Below are 19870 nucleotides of genomic sequence, written 5' to 3'. Positions count from 1 at the left end.
CCACAACTAATGTAATTATTATTTGTGTTTGTCAATCATTGATTCCTCATTTGGAAAAACAAAACTAACAATTTCCAAAATTTTTTTTTTGCAAAAGGAAAAAGTTGGTGAACCTGTTGTGTCATGGAAGAATTTCACTGTTTTTATTTTTAATTAATATCTATTATGAGATTATAATTGTTTTGCATTTTATATAGATATTATATAAAATGGATAACAATAACAATAATAATAACAATTTAAGTAGAGGAAGTAGTAGTGGTAGTCTAGGAAGTAGTGGTAGTGGATTGCACAGTAATCATGGTAGCAGTAACAATCTGAGAAAGAATGAGAGTGAAGTAGATCTCTTTGCGATAACATCGAATCTCAATACACATTCATCGGTAACTCAACTGTTGGCTGCTCGTAAACCAAATAAAACATATCTATCTGAGAAAACACCAGAAGAAGTAAGAACAACATTCATTAATGTAGATTCTCTATGAATCTACTACTAATATCTATCTGTACAAGTTTATTATTGTTGTTACTAAACTAACTATCTAATTTTTAAAACAACTAATTAATTAGTTGAGTAAAGAATCAAGAATCATTGAAAGTATAGATAAAGAGTATTTCACAGATGATTTCAATGTCGGAAGTCTATTGGATTCCATCGGTGCGGACGGAGGTATCGATATGATAGATCAACTATCGGTAAAGATCTATGGATATCACGAAGCAGTTGACTCGAGATTCAATAACTTGATTATGAAAAGCTATAATGGTTTTGGTATGTTAACATAACCAAATATTGTTCTCATTTTAGTAAATATCATATCATATCAACTAATTGTTTGTTTTGTTTATTTTATGTGAATAATAGTTGAAGGAATGTCACAGGTTTATGAGATTGAACAGGATCTTACACACTCTGCGGTGATGTGTAAGTCTGGTAAGACATATCTCGATGAAGTACAAAAGAGTTTGACTGCATTTGGATTCATTCTGCTGCAGAAACACAGAAAGAAACAGATCTATCAATACATCCTGAGAGAGTTGGAGAGAATCAGAGATATCAACGAAGCAGGAAGAAAGATCGATCGGCTATTGAATCAACACGACTTTCCAAATGCAATTCAATTGGCATCCAATATCTCCAATATGATAATATCATCCACTCACTATGAATGTATATCTAATATAACTGCTGGTTTTGAGGTAATTATTACAACAGTCATTCAATAGTTATTAATAATAATACAATTATAAAAGATATATACTTATATATAATAATTATTATTATAATTATAGTCATCTACACAATTGATTTTAGACAAGATAGATTCATCATTCACAGAGATATGTCATATGTTTAATGAAGATACTTTCGAGAGTGTTATACATGGATACATTCATCTCAAACAGAAACAACGATTAAAAGATAAGATATTCCAGAATTTCATAACAAACATAGATGATCATACAAAGAGGATATTGAAAACACATCTTTACAATACCACTGCAAATCCTGAAGAATTTAAAACGTAACGTATCTATAAACTACAACAAAAGAAGAAAATTAACTAAATCTTTATTTGTTTATTTATTATTTTAGTATGATGTTTGCAGATATGTGTAGATGTGTAAAAGAAGATCAATATGTAAATGTATTATTAGGTATTCTCGAACATCTATCTGACTTGATGTCATCACACTATCAAATGAGAATGTGGATATTAGATACATTACAGTAAGTGTTTAAATAGATTAACACTTTTTCAAATTAATATGTTTATTTACTAATTATTATTATTACATTACTACTTTTTTAGTAAGAATCCTGATTCTCCAGATAAAGATTTTTATATCGATATACACAAGTTGTTGTTCAACTTTAAAAAGAATATGTGGAATACAATACAGAAACAAGTTAAACTGCTATTAGGATCATGTAGTCCTTCTTTTAAGGTAAATAGTTAACTATTAAATCAATTGAATTGAATACAAATGAAACTAATCTTTGCTAAACTAAACTATGTTTATATATATAAATAGATAGAAGAATTCTTAAAGGTTTTAGAATCTACGAATCAGTTTATAGAGGTTGGACATGAGTTTTTAAATTCTACAGAGGATTCTAATTTGTTAAAGACTACGATTAAGGAGCAATCGTTTGCATACTTTGAACATTTCCACAAGCAGAGAATAGAGGATCTTAGGATTATGTTGGAGAATGAAATGTGGCACAAGGTTCCGCTACCGAATGACTTTACCGTTATGAATATAGCAGAGTTTGGAAGTGTAATTAATTCGATGAAAGCTTTGATTGGCGATACCGCTACAGCCGACGGTAGTAGTGGTAAACAAGCAGCAGCGACAACACCGTTGATTTCACCGTTTTTAATTATGAATGCAGAGAATACCATTAATTTAGATCCCGAAGTACATAGATCAGCTTATTTCGAACGTTACAAAGTAGATGGCAATCCATTCCATGTTACGGAGGGAAGAAAGACACTATCAGAGGCTGCCGGTGATAACCTAAAGAATAGCAGTCGAAACGGAAGTGCCGCCGACCAGAACGGAGATCTCAGCAACACAAACTCACCGCTGTTATCATCGACAACCATCAATGTTATTCGTCTCATCGGAAAGTACCTACAGATGATGAAGATCCTCAAGCAACTCTCCTATCCAATCTTCACAGCCATCTCACAACTACTGGAATACTATGTCTACACGGTGTTTACATTCTTTGGTGAATGTACAAATTCCGATGTTTTTGATAATGCTGAGATATCAAATGGTAAGATAATAATAATATTGTTATACTTCATTCTTTATTTAACATGTTAAATAACTAACTATTAACATTATAATTTTAGTGAGTCCAATTTTAAAGAAAACAATGCAACGATTGAAAGCCAAGTTTGTTGGAGTACCAACTACCAATACATCATCATTACTATCGACAACACATCTATTCCAATCTAAACTTACATCATCACCTATTTCACTACGTGTTTCATCGGATAACAGTAAATCACCACCTACACTTGCACTTCAAAAAGAAAGCAATAACGACGATGCCATTTCTATCCAATGGGTATTACCGAAAGTATCGGAATTGGTAGATCTGACAAACCCAAAGACACTCTATGGTTTAGAGTATCGTGTCATCGGTTTGGAATCAATGATGTTCTTAGTAGATGCAATCATGCAAGCCAGTCCACTCGTAATGGTAATGTAATCGCGATAATCTATATCAAATTCAACAAATCTAGTTATTAACTATTATTATTTAAAGAATCTAATTCCAGAGGAAAAGAAACAATCTATATCGATATTCTATTCGGATACAGTTAGTGTTGTAAGTGCACTAAGAAATGTTTGCTATAAAAACATTGCTTCACAAATATTAAACGTAAGTTATAACTACAACTACTACATAGTTAAATATAATTAAACAGAGAATAATTAGCTAACTATAATCATGATTGATTTGTAGTTCGATCAATTAAATGTATCGATTTCAAGTATGAGATGGGAATTAAAAGATGCACCACCCGATCCAAGTCCCTATGTAAAACAGATATCGATTATATTCCATGGATTCTCTGGACATTTGAATGAAATCTCAAAGCGTAGTGGATCGCTAACACAAAAGGTTACGAATTTGCTCTGGGTCAATACGATTACGTTCTTGATGGATTCACTGATAGATGCGTATTCAAAGATCAAAAAGTGTAATAACCACGGTCGTACTCTGATGACGATGGATCTAAAGAACCTTCAGGGCAACCTCGAACTACTGACAACGATGAAACCAATTCCACACATTCAACACGTCGACAAATACATTAAAGCTTACTTCCTACCGGAGAATGACATCTTGAACCTGGCAAGAGAATCTGAATTCACCATCAAACAGGTCATCGGTATCGTCAATGTTGCCAATCACCTCAAGAAACCACAGAAACAAAAATTACTTTCCGACCTTGATGATTTAGAAAAACAAAGGAAATTAGAACAATCAAGACAATAATAACTTTATGTTTATAAACAACGAATAATAATAATAGTACCAACACACAACATAACACAATTGTAATAATTAATATATTTATCTTTATATGGGATCTATTGTATAATAATAAAATATATATTTGTATTTTATTAAATTTCATGTTCATGTTTAATATAGTTTGCGAATCTTTAACAATAATTAATCATAGTTCTAGAACAACAACAAGTTGTTAAACTTAGTCTTAATAGATTAAAAAAAAAAAAAAAACTAGTGAACTTTCATTTTAGAAAATTAATATTAAACATTAGAAATTTACTTGAACTAACTTTTTATACATTAATATAAATATACTATAAGCAATACAATGGTTGTAAAAGAGAAATCTACAAACAATAATAATAACAATAATAATGAATATGAAGATAATGATAGTGATACAAGTGAACCAAGTATGTAGTTAGTTTTTATGTTTAAAAAGGATTATATTTAATAAGATATATGAAACTAACGGTTATCTAAATATTTATATTTTAAGCTGATTATACAGGATTTCAATTGATACCGGATCATGATGATGCAGCATCTGAAGTGGATGATGATAATAACGATGATCAACACTATGAAACAGCAGCTAGATCCAGAGAAGAAGAGATTAGAAGACAAATCGAATTGAATAATCAATTCCTCAATGAAGAGTTTACAGATTTCACATCACATTCAAATGATTTTCATGATACCAATCAGTTTGGCAATGACGACGGTGGATTCAGCGATCTCAAAGTAAACACAAACAATCTTTTATTTAGCGATGTCGATTATTTCCCAAGTAATAAAGATGATCCTTTTTCAACAACAGATAATAACAATAACAATAATAATAACAATAGCAACAATAATAAGGTAGAGGATAATAATAAAGATAAACCAATAGAATATTGTGAAAGAAATGAAAAAGGACATTTGGTTTTAAGTAAAGATAAACTAATCCCACCTGGTATGTTTTGTTTGTTACTTTATCAAAACAGAATGTATCTCTAACACATTATTTATCAATATAATATACTAATTTAGATCATGCCGATGTAATAAGAGAATGTATGAAGAATATAAAGATTGATTATAGACCAATGTGGTCACATCTTGTACCTGAAGAAAAGTGGATAACAAACTTAAAAGATAAAACATCAAAATAATCAAAATAATAATAATAATACAATTAAGAAAGAAAGTATATTAATAATAATATATATAAATAAATAAAGATAAAATGTAAATAAAATTTGAAAGAACAACAACTTAATTGTATATTTTTATATTTATAAAAAAGTAAATATTATTTTATTTTCTATTGTATTGTAACATGTTTTCTTTTTAGCACAAGGAGCCATTTATATAAATATATATAGGTGTGTGTTTGTTAGTTATTATATTATATTAACTTCGGAACTATATACTGTTGTTGCAGGACCGGTTTTGTAAACTTTGTTATCTTCTTTGTTCCAATCGATGATCAACTCACCACCTGGCATCTCCACAGAAATCGATTCGGATATTACCGACTTTCCTGTTAGTATAGATGCAACTGCCACAGCACAAGCACCGGTACCACACGCTAGCGTCTCACCGGCACCTCTTTCCCAAACTCTAACTTTTAATTTATTCTGTGCAATAACCTTTAATCACAAAAAATAAAGTTAATTTAAATGTTTGATTTTGATTACCCTTTCATACTCTTACTTACCGAAACGAATTCAACATTACAACTATCTATAAATAATCCATCGGATTCCAACTTTCTACCGATGTAAGAGATGTCCATTGATTCTAGCTGCGACTCGTCGGCGATTGAACCTTGGTTGTCCTTCAGGAAGATAACACAATGAGGATTACCCATTGATACTAATACACAGCGCAATGACACTGTTGGTGTAACATAAATTGTTTTCATAAAATGAATGCTCTTGGTGTTGATGTTCATTACACTTCGATTGTCGACCACCAACAATTGTGATCTCTCTTCGTTAGTCCTCAAAATATAAGGTGTTCCCATATTGACTTTAATAAATTTAGTTAATGATAAAATTTTGTTTAATTGTTGTTGTTGTTGAGTATTATTGTTTAGATTATTATTATGATTATTGTTATGATTATCTTTTCCATTCTCTTCTACTTCTTCTACTCCTTCATGTTGATGTTGTTGTTTTTGTGGATATGTAATGATGATACCAGAGAGTGTATGTACTCTCTGTGAAGGTCGATCGTGATAGACTCTATCTGAATTTATACTACCGTCTTCATTGTAGATAGATGGTATTCTATTGTCTGTTATATATTTTGAGAAGCACCTTACACCATTGCCACACATCATAGCCTAAACACATGTTAAAAAACATAAAAAAAAAAAAAGAGCAAAGGGTGTTAGTTTGTTTTTGATTGGTTAAAAATAAAACAAAATAGTAAAAAGGATTGACTTACTTGACTACCGTCGTTGTTGAATATCAACATTTCGTAATCTGATTTCGATGATGGTGAATCGGATACAATGATCACTTGATCACATCCTACACCCAGCTTTCTGTTTGCAATCGATTTAGATATATAGGCGAGTTCATCTAATGACGGTACATAAGAATAGTTCCCATTGCCATTGCTAGTACCATTACCATTGTTATTACCATTGCTATTACCATTGGTATGACCGTGACCGTTAGCTTTGTTTGAAACAATGGTTCTCTTTATATCCTCTCGTTTGAACAAAACAAAATCATTACCAGCACCGTGCATCTTGGTGAAAGATACTCTATATATTATATTTGTATAATCATGATTACCATTACAACTACTACTACTACTATGATCATTGTTGATTTGATTCATTTTCATTGTGTTATAATGATATTTCTACAAATTGTTTTTAAAAACAAAATAATATAAATATATATATAGATATAATATATTTTTATAAATAACTAATTATAATAAAGATATAAGTTATTTATTGATATTTGAATCTTATAAGTGAATGAATGATTGTTAAGGAATAAACACAATGTGGTTATAATTCAATGCACTCAGCAATCAATCATCACATTTAAAAAAAAAAACACTCAATTGTGTGTTAAAAGTGAGGATCTTAAAAAAATATCTGGCAAAGGTCATCTTATGTGCGAAAAATATTAAAGAACCGAGTGATGAACCGAACCAAAATTTATGTTTTTTTTATTTAAATAAAATTTTTATTTTGAAAATTCTTTTTTTTGATCTTTTAAAATTTTATTTTCAACAAAAATGTTAATGATAAAATAGTAAGAGTCTTTAGATTTTATTAAAACTCTGGTATTGGGATAAATAAATTGGTTAATACCATGTCAAGATGGTGCTGCAAATAAAAAAACTATCACACTTTTGTTACCAATCAAGAAAAAAAACAGCATTGTCATAAATATTTGGTGGGTGTCTCTTCGATTATTCTAAAAGTTGTTATTCTTTTCTTAATCTCGGGATGAAGAGACTTTGATTTTTGTTAATGCTTAAGGTTTAATGGTTTTCAGATTTTTGGTAATTGGAATTACAAAGATATAATTCTTTTTTATCCCTGGTCAAAATTTGTTGATTTTTTTAATTTTTAAATAAATATTTATTTATATTATTATTTTAAGATAATTAATAATTGAAAATAATGATATAGATATTCTAAATGGGTATTAATCAGATATGGTCAATTTCATTACTTAGTAAAAATAACAAAATAAAAGGATAAATCACTATTTTTATCTATTTTTAATAATTTTGTTTTAAATAAATGTATTTTTAGAAATGTTTCATCTTATTCTAGTAAAACTATACCAGAGAAAAGATATAAATGGGATGAGTTAGTTACGAATCCAAAGTGGATATCTACAACTTTTAATACAATATCTTCAATCAAATCCAATCAATACAATCAAGGATGATTCTATTTTTTATATTCTAAAAAACTCAGTTACAGCAGGTAGTTTAGATATATTAAAGTATTTCGTTGAAGATTTAAAGATCAAAAGAGAATTGTTATGCTTTCCGGTGGATGATTGTGACAGTGACGATGATGTGAGAGAGGATCTTTTGCAAGTAGCCAATTTTGGAAAGATGGATATCATTCAATATCTCGAGAGTTTAGATGATTTTAAAGATCAATTCAACTATGCAAATGCCATGCTTCAATCTGTATTTAGTGGAGATATTGAATTGTTAAAGTATTTCTCTTCCAAAGTACCACCAAAATCATCTACGAATCACATTGAGTCTTTGATTTTGCAGCTTTCGCTAGACCATTGGACATGATTGAATGGTTTGCGAAAAATAGAAAAAAGATAGAAAAAACAATTCAATGTATTTCCAAGCAATCCGTGGAAATCTTATTCATATCTTGGATTATCAAAAGACATTTCCTAATTGTGAAATGGTTCCATGAGAATATTGAAACATGTACTCGACAAGCAATGGATTGTGCTGGATCCACAGGCGATTTAGAATTTGATTCTTTGGATTCAGAATAACAGAAACAGAGGGTTGTTCAACATCATGCAAGGATAATGCAGCATCTGGAAATCATTTAAAAGTTGTAAAGTGGCTTCATGAAAATAGAACAGAGGGTTATTCTCCTGCTGCTTTTGACTTGGCAGTTATACATGGACATACAAAACTGTTAAATGGTTAATAAAGAATAAAACAGAAGGTTGTTCCAAAATTGGAGTTAAAGCTGCAAAAAAGTATAAAAGATTTACACTTTTACCATTGTTAATCAAGAAACATGTTGATAAATAATAAAATAATAATTTTTTATTGTATTAAAAATTTAATTTAAATTTATGATATTTGAATTTTGTCCATCTACGAAAACTTGAATTGATGTTGGTATATAAATAAATTGACATTCTATCATTTGGTCACTTATAAATGAAGTACAAATTTCTTCGGTTTCATCATTGAGATTTATATTAATGTATGATGTTTCCGTGTCAAATAAAACTCCTTCTGGTACAAAGTTATTACCTAATATTCGAATTTTGTTGGTATCGAATATTGAATAACCAGTTATTGTTGGAGGTAGATAAGAAATGGTATTGTTGATATCTGAAAAGTCAATGGATTGATCAGAGACTGAAATTGAGAGTTGATAGTTTGTACCAATTCCAGGTGGAATTTCACATTCTATAAATTGATCGAAAGGATTACATTCAATTTCTTTACCATTGAAAAGAGAGTTTATATCAGAAGATGATAGTCCAAATCCAAATCCATCCAATTGAATGAGACCACCAGATGTACCAATCTTTGAATTGTTAAATAACGATATGATAGGTTGATAATATGTAAATTCACTGTTAAATGATTGGTCACCCACTTGAACCGTCATTGGTTGTGTAGAAGTTTCATAATCCAACAAGAATTCGATTCCATCGCCTGTAAAGTTATCCAATTGAATTTGAGAATCACCAATGTATAATACTGGAGGAAGATCTGAATCTTGAACACTTCCAAGACCATAACCTAAAACTACAATAGTATCCATTGGATCGCCAGATTCTGGGATAACAGCTACAATATTTGGACCAGTATATCCAAATGTTTGGATATCTAGATTTTCAATGGTTTGTTTGGTTGATTGACCATTGACAATAACTGATATTGATCTATATTCTCCAATTGCAGATGGTGTTTGACATGTAATTGATTGATGAGAGATACTGTAGATTGGCCAACAAGAAAGTCTATCATCTATCAATACTTTAATATTGGTTAGGTCATTGCCAAAGTTTGATCCTGAAATGGTTAGAATATCACCACCTACACTATCAATAATCTTTGGTTCAACTAATTCAATTGTTGGGTTGTTGTAGGAGAAAAGGAATTTGGTTCTTTGTAGATTGAATATTGTTTGTGAGGTTGAAAGTAAAATTTGATTGTTTAATCCAGAACCACTTGGAACTTGACATGTAATTTGATTAACAGAAATCAATTCACAAGTTAAGCATTGATTTTCACCAATGGAAATTGATAATGATGAATTAAATCTTAAACCATTAATAGTTATTATAAACCCACCAGAGGTAGAACCAGTATTTTGATCGACAGAGGTGATGATTGGTCCTATTCCAATGCACAGCGAATCAAATTGATCAGAGAGGAAATCGGATTCACTGATCATTCTAATATCACATAGCAGGGAATTTAAAGTTGCAATTACCATTCCATCGTAATCGTGGGAAATTTCACCATTATAATCATCTGGTTTTGAGAGATAGAAAATCTCTAAATCACCAAACTTTTTTGATTTTGCTTTGCTTACTAGAATACTTTCGAGAATAAAGGTGATAGATGATATTGATAGTGGGGTCGATAGAGCCACTCTATTTCCAGAGGTTGTTGTTTTTACATCCAAATCTATACTATTGCCACTTTGATCTCTATTTAATTCATCAATAAACTTTATAGGTTGATTACGATATTGATGTTGTGGATCTAAAATTAAAGTTTGGATTGCACTACTTTGATTGTTGATTGTTAACCATTTATCTATTGCCAATTCCAATCTTTCAAATTGATATGATGTCATTGCTATGATACTTGATTGATTCATAGTGGGAAAAGTCATTGATGATATTGCTGAAAACAATTGTTGTACTCCTGATTTAACCATTCTTTCATTGATAAACAATGGATTTTGAATTGATTCATTGATATCTTCAGATGAATCCTCTAGAGTGGTAGTAATTGGTCTCATTAAACTATTGGGAAACATCATTGTAATAAGGAGCATATCTGTATCTGAAATTATAACAGGTCTCTTTATAATAAAATTATTATAAAGGATATCGTTAAAGTTGATATTGGAAGCATAGGATTTACTGAAATATCTTCTTAGATCACTCATTGAATTAAAACCTATTTGCTTTACATCAATTAAAACTTGCATCAGAACATTTACAGGAATTTGTTCAGAATTATCTACTCTGTCAGTTGAACCTCCACGACCATTTGAGTATGATTGTTTCATCCAATCCCAAGCAGCAGCTGCACTTCTTCTAACTAATTGATCTTGAGTTGGTGTATCCATATTTTCATCACTAAGAATAATAATGAGAATTAATTAATTAAAGTAAAGTGTATATTTGTTTTTTTTCCACTTACTCTGAATAAGTATCAATATTTGGAAAGTTATCAAATAAATTTGACATACATGGATTAAAGTTTTCATTAAAACTTATATCTATTGACTGAAAAAAAAAATAAATTTAGTAAATAATAAATAATTTAAATAAAATGATATCAAGATATGTGGTTTTCATTACAAGATAATTCATGTGAAAAAGAAAATGAGATCTTTTAAATTTCATGGTTACATTATATAAATATTTTGATATAGCCAGAATAATACCATTACTCCAATTTGGATCATTAATTCCAACTTTATAGGTAAGATCATTTTCATTTGTAAAGCCAGATTGATAATAGATATATTGTAGTGTCATGAAATATGCAATTTCTTCTCCACACATATCACTTGATCTTCTAATAATACCAATGTTGGTATCGAATCTAGCAGAAATGAGTGCAGTGTTTATAAATATTGGATAGAAGTTACGTCTTGCATTTGGTAACAATGCCATGAATCTATCAATAAATCTAATGATATGGAAATCTACATTTGTAGCTAGATCATAGCCTCTTGTAGTCATCATATTACCATAAGGTTGATTATATGCTGATGGGAAATCTGGTGCAACCAAAGGAACTGCAACACGAGCAATTGTTTGTGTTCGAGCAACATTTCTTGTGCATTCTGTAATCATTGGATTGTAATTACAAATTGATCCAATAGCTTGATCGAAAGCCACATAATGAAGTGATAGAATATCGTTGGAAACATAATACATAATGTCTTGTTCTGGCATTGTCTGTACTGTCGGGACCACTGAAATCTCTGTCACTGGAACAACATTGGCTCTTGAAGTTCTTAATGATTGAATTAAGAGTACAACATCATGAGGATTGACAAATGTTAAAGGTGTTATACTCTCGAAATATCTTGGATTTTTAGAATATAAATTTCCATTGATAGCGTCCTTTACTTCTACAAGAATATTATTTGTCCAAGTGGCTGGTCTATTTACTTTAATTGGTTGATCAATGGTCGAAAATAAATTTATAGTTTCACTATATTGAAAAAAATGATTTGATTGTTTTTTAGTTTTATATATTTTTTTTTTTGGTAAATAAATTTACTTACCCAAATTTTGAAATTAAATTTGGACTCAAGAATGTATTATAAGTTCTAACCATTCTATTAAATTGATAAACAAGAGTTGGATGTTGGAACTAGACGATGATAATAGAAAGTAATTGTTAGAAATTGTTTGATTTGATTAAAGTTTATATACTTACACAAATTGCACCACCTCCACGTTTACCCTGTCCACTATGTCTATTACTATCACCAACACAAAAATAATTTTCTATATTAAATAAATAAATGGTTAGAATATATTAATGTTTTTAGAATTTCTATCTTATTGAATAGTTTGTTATTGCATGTTCCAGTTCCTCTTTTTTTGAGAATCACCACATCAAGTCTTTTTGAGTGAAAAAATAAACTTAAACATCTTTTTGGTGGTTACTGCGTCATCACTCTTTCCAATCAAACTCAAACTATGATTATCATTATATATTATTTACCATTTGCAGCGAAAGGATTATCATATTCTGGATACATTGGGAATCCGATTTTGGCATGCTATTGAAAAAGTAATATTTAGTAACATTATTTTTAAATAATTTTTTAATTCTTTTTTTTTTTTTTTACCTCATTCTTTGAGCCTATTAATTTATAAGAAGAGTAAGGACCTGCTCTTGCTAAATACTGAGGAAGTTCCATTAATCCAACATTCATAACTTGTTCATTTGGTATCATTTGTCTTTGTCCAATAGCATAGAACCTAAATATAAATGAATAAATTAATACCATTTCATTTGAAAAAAACTGTCAACTATTACATTTCAATAAATAATTTCTTTTGGAAACAATCAGCTACTATCATCCATAGATCAGGACCATCATATTTTGGTGTGTTTTTTCCTCCCAACATGATATATTTAGAATAGGTAAGAGGTCTAGTAGCTGTTGCACTAATAAATTTGGGCCTGGGGGTATTGATTGATGTTTTCATAAAGTAAATTAGGTTGATATTCCCAATTGGAATTGGTACTGGTGATCGCCACCAACAAATATTTTCAATTGCGGTTTGGGAGGTAACCACGGATCTACATTCTTCTGAAAAATCATGTTGTGATTTTACAGGTGGATCTATACCAACATTAGGAACTCTATCTGGTAGAGTTATCCAATATGCCATATAATCATAGAAGAATGGATACCGATTTCTTTCATTGTTTGTCCAAGTCGATAGAGGTGGAACACGATAAGAGTCTAATAGATTACCATCGTTCTTTGAAATATATTCCATAACATTATCGAAATTGGCAAAGGAATAACAGAAGAAATATTGATTGAAATCCGGAAGACCCAAGAATATTAATCCGTCGGATGGTTCATTATAATCTGTAGCTGTAGGCGATGTATAAGATGGGAAATATGGATTACTATGTTGAATATGTATACCATTTATATTAAATGTTAAATCTGGATCTTCAAACTAAATAATTACATTAATAAATTAAATTAAATTAATATTAAATATATTCATACCATTGTCATTCCTTTGAAATGACCATGAACATAAACTTTACGAGACAAATCTCTTTCTCCAGTACTCTTTCTATTACCTGGTTGATCGTTAAAGAACATGTAGTTGTAATGATTGTATTGTAGAAAAGTTGATTCCAATGGACTCAGGCTGTTGGCAGCACTCTGTTGTAGATCTGGATATCTCTCTAATCTCTCGGAATTTGCATCCATGTAGAGATATTCATTGGGATTTGCATTCATTTTATTTGACAATTTGTAGATGAACCACCAATCGACTGGACTATTTGTACCATCAGGATTTGGTCTACCCAAACAAGATAATGAATAAGATCGATAGGTTATATCATTAACAGACTCCACACCAATGAGTGTTGCAGTGTTTGGTCTGATACTTGCTACTACTTGATAAACACCAGGATCCATTGCAGGGATATCACATTGAATTTTGGAATTTGCAATGATTATAACAATATTGATACAAGCTTGTGTACCAACATTGATAGCAATCAAATTGATATTATTTCCAAATCCTACACCTGTAAGTGTGATTGTATTTGGTTGTAGTTTTGATCCTTGACTTGGAGAGACTTGTGTAATGGATGGACCTTGATAAGCAATGTTAGTTCCAGTGGAATGAGTAAAGTCGGCTTTTAAAGTATGGACAACCATGTCAACAGCGAAACTACCAGGAGAATGTCTTGGAATGGTACATGATATTCGAGTGGATCCTATCATACAATTGGTTGGATCAATACGTACATTGTCAATCAGCACATAACTAACAACATCTAGATCGGTTCCATCAATAACCAATTGTCCTCCACCCAAAGGAATATTACTTGATTGAGATTGTCCAGTTACATCGGGTACAAAGTAAGTGAATTGGGTATTGGTAATATATTCAGTGTTTTTATAAATAATTGATATATATTCACTTCCAACAGTAACACCGGGAGGAACTGTACATGAATATTCATCGGTATCGGTAACCATTAAATACAAACAGAATTGATTACCAATCTTGAATGATAGAATAGATTCTGGATAATCGAGATAGGTTGTTGGGATATCTGATGTCTTGATTACTATTGGGGTATATGTATTCAAGTAGCCTCTAAGTGTATCGACACTGGAAATCGATGGTTCAACAATAAAGATATCTACTTCTGGTGTATCACCACCAGAGCTACTGACTCTTAAACTTTGTCTTCCAACGGATAGTAGATTCGTATTTATTTCAGTATAGATGGTAGTTGGATCTTTATTGATAGAATCTCTTTCAAAGGTATTACCCTGAATGATTACAGATAATCCATCAAAGAATCCATCTCCAATAATAGTGAGTTTCGAGACAACTCCTGCTAATAAACGAGTTGGATTAATCGATGTAATAACTGGAATATAATAAATAAATTTAGCTCCACCTTCAGGTTTAAATGTTCCTCCACCAATATACACTTGGATATCTAATGATCTATGAGTCTCCCCCATTTCTAGAGTGAATGGTTGTGCTTCACAAGTGAATGATGTAGATGTAATAGTCTTGTATACTTTACATTGTTGTGTTCCAAAGAATACTTCACTTACATCATCTAGATAGCTACCACCAATAACAACATCGGTAGTACCACTTGCAATACCAACATCTGGAGTAATACTTTCAATAACAGGATCTGAATGATAATTAAATTAATATATATTTGAAAAATAATTTAATAAATTAATAATACTTTACGATAAATCATTAATTTTGGATTACATGTTATATCTACACCATTAACAGAAACTTGAATATCATAATATGTATGAGTACCTTCTTTAATATCAAATACTGGTGTATTACAACTGATTTCCGACATTATTTCATCAAATTTGATATCTGTACAACTCTTTCCACCTATGGTAACAATGGAAGTTGGTAGTCCTGCATTATCAACGATATCTCCTTTGATAATAATATTCTTGGAGGCACCGGATGCAATTCTTCCAGGATAAATCGATTCTATTGCTGGCAATATATAGCTGAACAAACTATTGGCTTCGGTAACAGTACCATGGAGACTTACTGAAATGGTAACAGAGGCTGGCTTTGGCCAAGTTGGAATGATACACTGGATATTATTTGGTTTCTTTTGAATCACCGTACATTGTTGTCTACCAATATAAACAGTGGGGATATCATCTTTATCAATTATTAAATCTATACCATCAATCTCTAGCTTCTTTCCATTTGCACCAGAATAATAATATGATGGACTAAATGATACTATTTCTGGTGCTATAGATAGTTATTATTTAATTTTAATATTAATATTATTAAATTTGAAACTTTAATAATTATACTTACAAACATAAATAAATGTTGATTCCATATAATATCCAGGATCACCAGTGAATTTCATTCTAAAGACTGCACTCTCTGTTCTCTTTCTCTTTCCACTTTTCATAGCAGGCGATGAAGGTACAACCCACTCATAGTATGAAATAAATTCAGAGTTTAGAGTGAATATAGCTTCATTGGTACCATCCAAGCTGGTAACAGTAAGGATAGGAGTTGATGGAAATTCGGCACAGTTTATTTTAAAGATATTTCCTCCATCGAGATATCCTCTTAGTGGTGACATATAATCAATGGTTATTGCATTGATAATGTAACCATTGTATTGTATTAATAATAATACTAATAATAAATAAATATTATTATTTTTCATTATGAAATCTATTTATAATTTCTATTTATAAATTTTCTAAACTAAATCTAAATAATAGTGTAATCTGATAGGTAGACTCCATTTTTTTTTTTAAAGTGAAAAAAAAAAACCGTTTCCTCTTGTTTGAAATGACTATAACAAATTGGTGTATTTATCGAATTAAAGAATTGATTTCTGATTATCTTATATTTAGAAAAAAAAAAAAAAAGACTTGCACGAAATTATTTTTTTTTATCAAGAGTTATATTTTTCGAATCGATTTGTGATGATTGAATAGATCGAAGTGCCCATTAGTGATCCAAAGAATGTTGTGGTTGCGTATCATTAAATAGTTTAAAGATTCATAGTATTTGATGATTATGATTTGAACGTAAAGTAAAGTGTCGTTAGTATAAATAAATCACTTTTTTTTTTTAGATTTATTAACCCCTTTGGCGCCTTTTTTTTATTTTATTTATTTAATTTTATTGATATTTGCTTAAAAGAGATTCAAAGAAGAGCATTGAACAAGAATAGATCTTCAATGCTGAATATTAAATAATCTGGGGTTCCTCAGCTACGGTGTTGTTACAGATTTTATTTTATTTTATTTATTTTATTTATATTTTATTAACAGTGTTTATTTAAATTTAAATAATTGGATGAACTTCAGAGTTTTGTTAGCATGTTGAAATAAATTTTCACAACACAAATGATCATTTTTGATTAATAAAATGTTGTGTTTTTTTTTAAGATTATAAGATCGAACAGTTGAACAAACAATTTTTCTTTTAACTGACTTTGAGCTATAAGGCATATAGAGAAGTTTATTATAAATTAGTTCTAGACTTATAACTACAATACTTTTAAATAGAGATTTGACAATTTCTAACCAATTATTATCATAGATGTCAAGAACATTTAATAGAAATAATGATGATAACTGATCATCATCCTCAGTGTGACCCCTATATCAACATCTGCCACGGAACTCAAGTAAATGATAGAATAACTTGCTGAACACACGTACTACTTGATGATGGCAACTTGGCTCTGAGTGACGGCGATGCTCGTACGCCTGTTCAAGAGCAGCAGGAAAAAGGAAGTTGGAGCGGTTAGTTTCTATTCCTCGGAAGGTAATGACAGGTGCATTTGGTCGGATTGATCTCATTGTAGTGGTGGCATATTATAACAGATCAAACCAACCTCTAGAATTACAACCTATGATTGCCAGACATCAAACGATCGACAGCATCTAAGATAGTGGTTAGTAGTAGCAGCAGTAGCATCTTTAGCATTGGTTTGTGACTTTAAGCGCGCGTTTAGTGGTGCTAGACTTCTATAATTGTCATTCTTGGTTTAGTAGTTATTTATGGTAGATGGAACCAGAGCTGTCAAAGTTTTCTCACTCGAGATAGAGTTATGGTCATCATCCGAGTCAAGCAAATCAATCCTGTAAATCCTGTCTCAATATAAAGACACTTTATTAAATTAATCAAATGGAATATTGTAAAAATGTATATAAAAGTACAATCTAGAGATTCAATTTCATTATCAATATATTAATTTGCTTCTGTTTTTCCATGGAATTAAACAATATATATTTTTATTGAACTATTTTTTTTTTCGATTTGAATTATAATCTTTGAAAAATGCCTTTAAAGTTGGTGTATAACATTTTTTTGCCAATTTAACAAGTTTAGATTTATCCAATAAGTTTGATTTCATTAACCAATCAACTATTTCAATGATAAAAATATATGAAGATGGATTTTCTACTTGAATAAGAGTAGTTGATTCCAAATCATTTGTGCAAAGCTTGTTGTCAACGAGATATTGAACCATTTCAAAGTCTTTTTTACACAAGGCAATATCAAATGTATTTGTAATACTACTAAATGTGGTATTTTGATGAATCCACTTTACCATATCGAGGTTCGATGATTGAACAGCGAAATCCATCAGTTTCCAAGACCAATTATATTCATCTGGCTCTCCAGTTTCATAAAGGTATTGAATCATCTCTAATTGACCCTTTATACAAATATGATAAATGAGATCAATTGGAACATCTTCTGTTCGATTGTCTTTGAGGAATTTAAAGATTTCAATTTGACCAGACATTCCAGCATTAAGCATTGCTTTGCTTGTGCATCCTTCAGTTCGATTGTAATGAAGGAATTTAACAATGTCAAGTGAGAAAGAAGCAACACAATCCATGAAATCAGCAGTGAATCCTTCTGTTCTGTTTTGATGATACCATTTAACCATTTCGAAGAGTATTTTCTCGACTAAATCTTTTGTCATTCTTGGGTTAAAGCAAATGCGATCAATAGGAAATGATCCTTCTGTCCTATTCTCGTGCAACCATTTCACAATGCCAAACTTCAAGTTGATAAATGCATTATACATTGCTTTATTTGAACAACCTTGATTACTATGATCATTGATCCATTTTACAACATCGAGTGAATTTCTTGCTGCTAGATCGAAATCAGTTGATGTAAAGTTGATTCTGATTTTGGTTGTCCTCATCCATTGAAATAAATCCTTATGTATGATAGAGAAACCAAGTTCCGATGTTTGATATTCTCTATCTTCTATATAACCTTTGGAAAGTAACCAATCAAGAACTTGAAATTGACAATAACTAACTGCCAATCTATTTATTTTATAATACAATTCGTCTCCAACGGTTTGGTTGCTAAGCAACGAATCTATAATCTGTACATGACCATGTGAGATTGCTTTGCACAAAGGTGGATAGGTTTCTTTGAATTGGTCATTCGGGATAGTTGATGATAATCGTTTAACGGTTTCAAGATCGTTTGATTCGCATGCCTCGAGCAGTTCTAAAGATGGGTAAATAGTGGATATATCCACGTTATTCGAACTGAATGCCAATTTTAGATATTCAACAATATCTTTCTTTCTTTTTGATAGTGACAAGTCAAATATTGCTTTTGAATGAATTGATAGATCTAAATGATTATTCTCTACCAAACATTTAATAAAGTTTAATCTATTGAATCGGATAGCAGTTTTAACAATCTCGATATTGTTTTTCAATTTCAACTGTTTATAATGGTAGTTATTACAACCAACAGTGATCCAATGTTGAACAAACAAATCGAAATAATTATATTGTATCAATAGAAATGGTGAATTTATTAATTGTATCCATCTATATTTTGATGTTCTACAACCATAAATCTCTTTATTTTGAAATTGATTAAATATATTTGATCTAATAACTGTATTATTAAATACTAATTTAAATAACTCTGATTTCATTTATTTATAAATAAAAAACAAATAAAGAATTTTTAACAATGATCTCCTTTTTTTTTTTTTTTTTTTGTTCCGAAATTATGAACAAATTATTTTTGATTCATATAAATTTCAAATAATAAGGATTTTTTTTAA

General features: G+C 30.2%; 5 protein-coding genes across 5 annotated transcripts; 2 read left to right on the top strand and 3 right to left on the bottom strand.

The window, feature by feature from the left end:
- Window positions 1–209: 209 nt before the first annotated feature.
- On the top strand, window positions 210–5202 carry PPL_01719 (uncharacterized protein; the record flags this gene model as incomplete). The annotated part of the gene is made up of 14 exons (XM_020572722.1): window positions 210–449; window positions 571–772; window positions 866–1200; window positions 1294–1526; window positions 1598–1732; window positions 1815–1950; window positions 2038–2788; window positions 2868–3223; window positions 3290–3406; window positions 3491–3565; window positions 3631–3728; window positions 4367–4458; window positions 4545–5003; window positions 5081–5202. 14 exons carry the CDS (start codon window positions 210–212, stop codon window positions 5200–5202), a joined length of 3351 nt encoding a protein of 1116 aa, XP_020436839.1.
- A 231-nt stretch (window positions 5203–5433) lies between these two features.
- On the bottom strand, window positions 5434–6892 carry PPL_01718 (diaminopimelate epimerase; the record flags this gene model as incomplete). Its single annotated transcript, XM_020572721.1, has 3 exons — window positions 5434–5682; window positions 5751–6380; window positions 6485–6892. The coding sequence occupies 3 exons, from the start codon at window positions 6890–6892 to the stop codon at window positions 5434–5436; spliced, it is 1287 nt and encodes a 428-aa protein (XP_020436838.1).
- An 814-nt stretch (window positions 6893–7706) lies between these two features.
- Window positions 7707–8705, top strand: PPL_01717 (uncharacterized protein; the record flags this gene model as incomplete). The annotated part of the gene is made up of 3 exons (XM_020572720.1): window positions 7707–7743; window positions 7992–8241; window positions 8540–8705. The coding sequence occupies 3 exons, from the start codon at window positions 7707–7709 to the stop codon at window positions 8703–8705; spliced, it is 453 nt and encodes a 150-aa protein (XP_020436837.1).
- A 138-nt stretch (window positions 8706–8843) lies between these two features.
- Window positions 8844–16547, bottom strand: PPL_01716 (uncharacterized protein; the record flags this gene model as incomplete). The annotated part of the gene is made up of 12 exons (XM_020572719.1): window positions 8844–11115; window positions 11180–11258; window positions 11427–12205; window positions 12279–12367; window positions 12434–12504; window positions 12725–12782; window positions 12852–12984; window positions 13043–13701; window positions 13755–15427; window positions 15514–16032; window positions 16102–16434; window positions 16508–16547. The coding sequence occupies 12 exons, from the start codon at window positions 16545–16547 to the stop codon at window positions 8844–8846; spliced, it is 6705 nt and encodes a 2234-aa protein (XP_020436836.1).
- A 1511-nt stretch (window positions 16548–18058) lies between these two features.
- Window positions 18059–19738, bottom strand: PPL_01715 (uncharacterized protein; the record flags this gene model as incomplete). Its single annotated transcript, XM_020572718.1, has 1 exon — window positions 18059–19738. One exon carries the CDS (start codon window positions 19736–19738, stop codon window positions 18059–18061), a length of 1680 nt encoding a protein of 559 aa, XP_020436835.1.
- Between the last annotated feature and the right edge of the window lie 132 nt (window positions 19739–19870).

This window comes from Heterostelium album (assembly GCF_000004825.1).
Source record: "Heterostelium album PN500 unplaced genomic scaffold PPL_scaffold2, whole genome shotgun sequence".
Lineage (NCBI taxonomy): Eukaryota > Evosea > Eumycetozoa > Acytosteliales > Acytosteliaceae > Heterostelium > Heterostelium album.
This window is presented reverse-complemented; position numbering and strand designations above follow the sequence as displayed.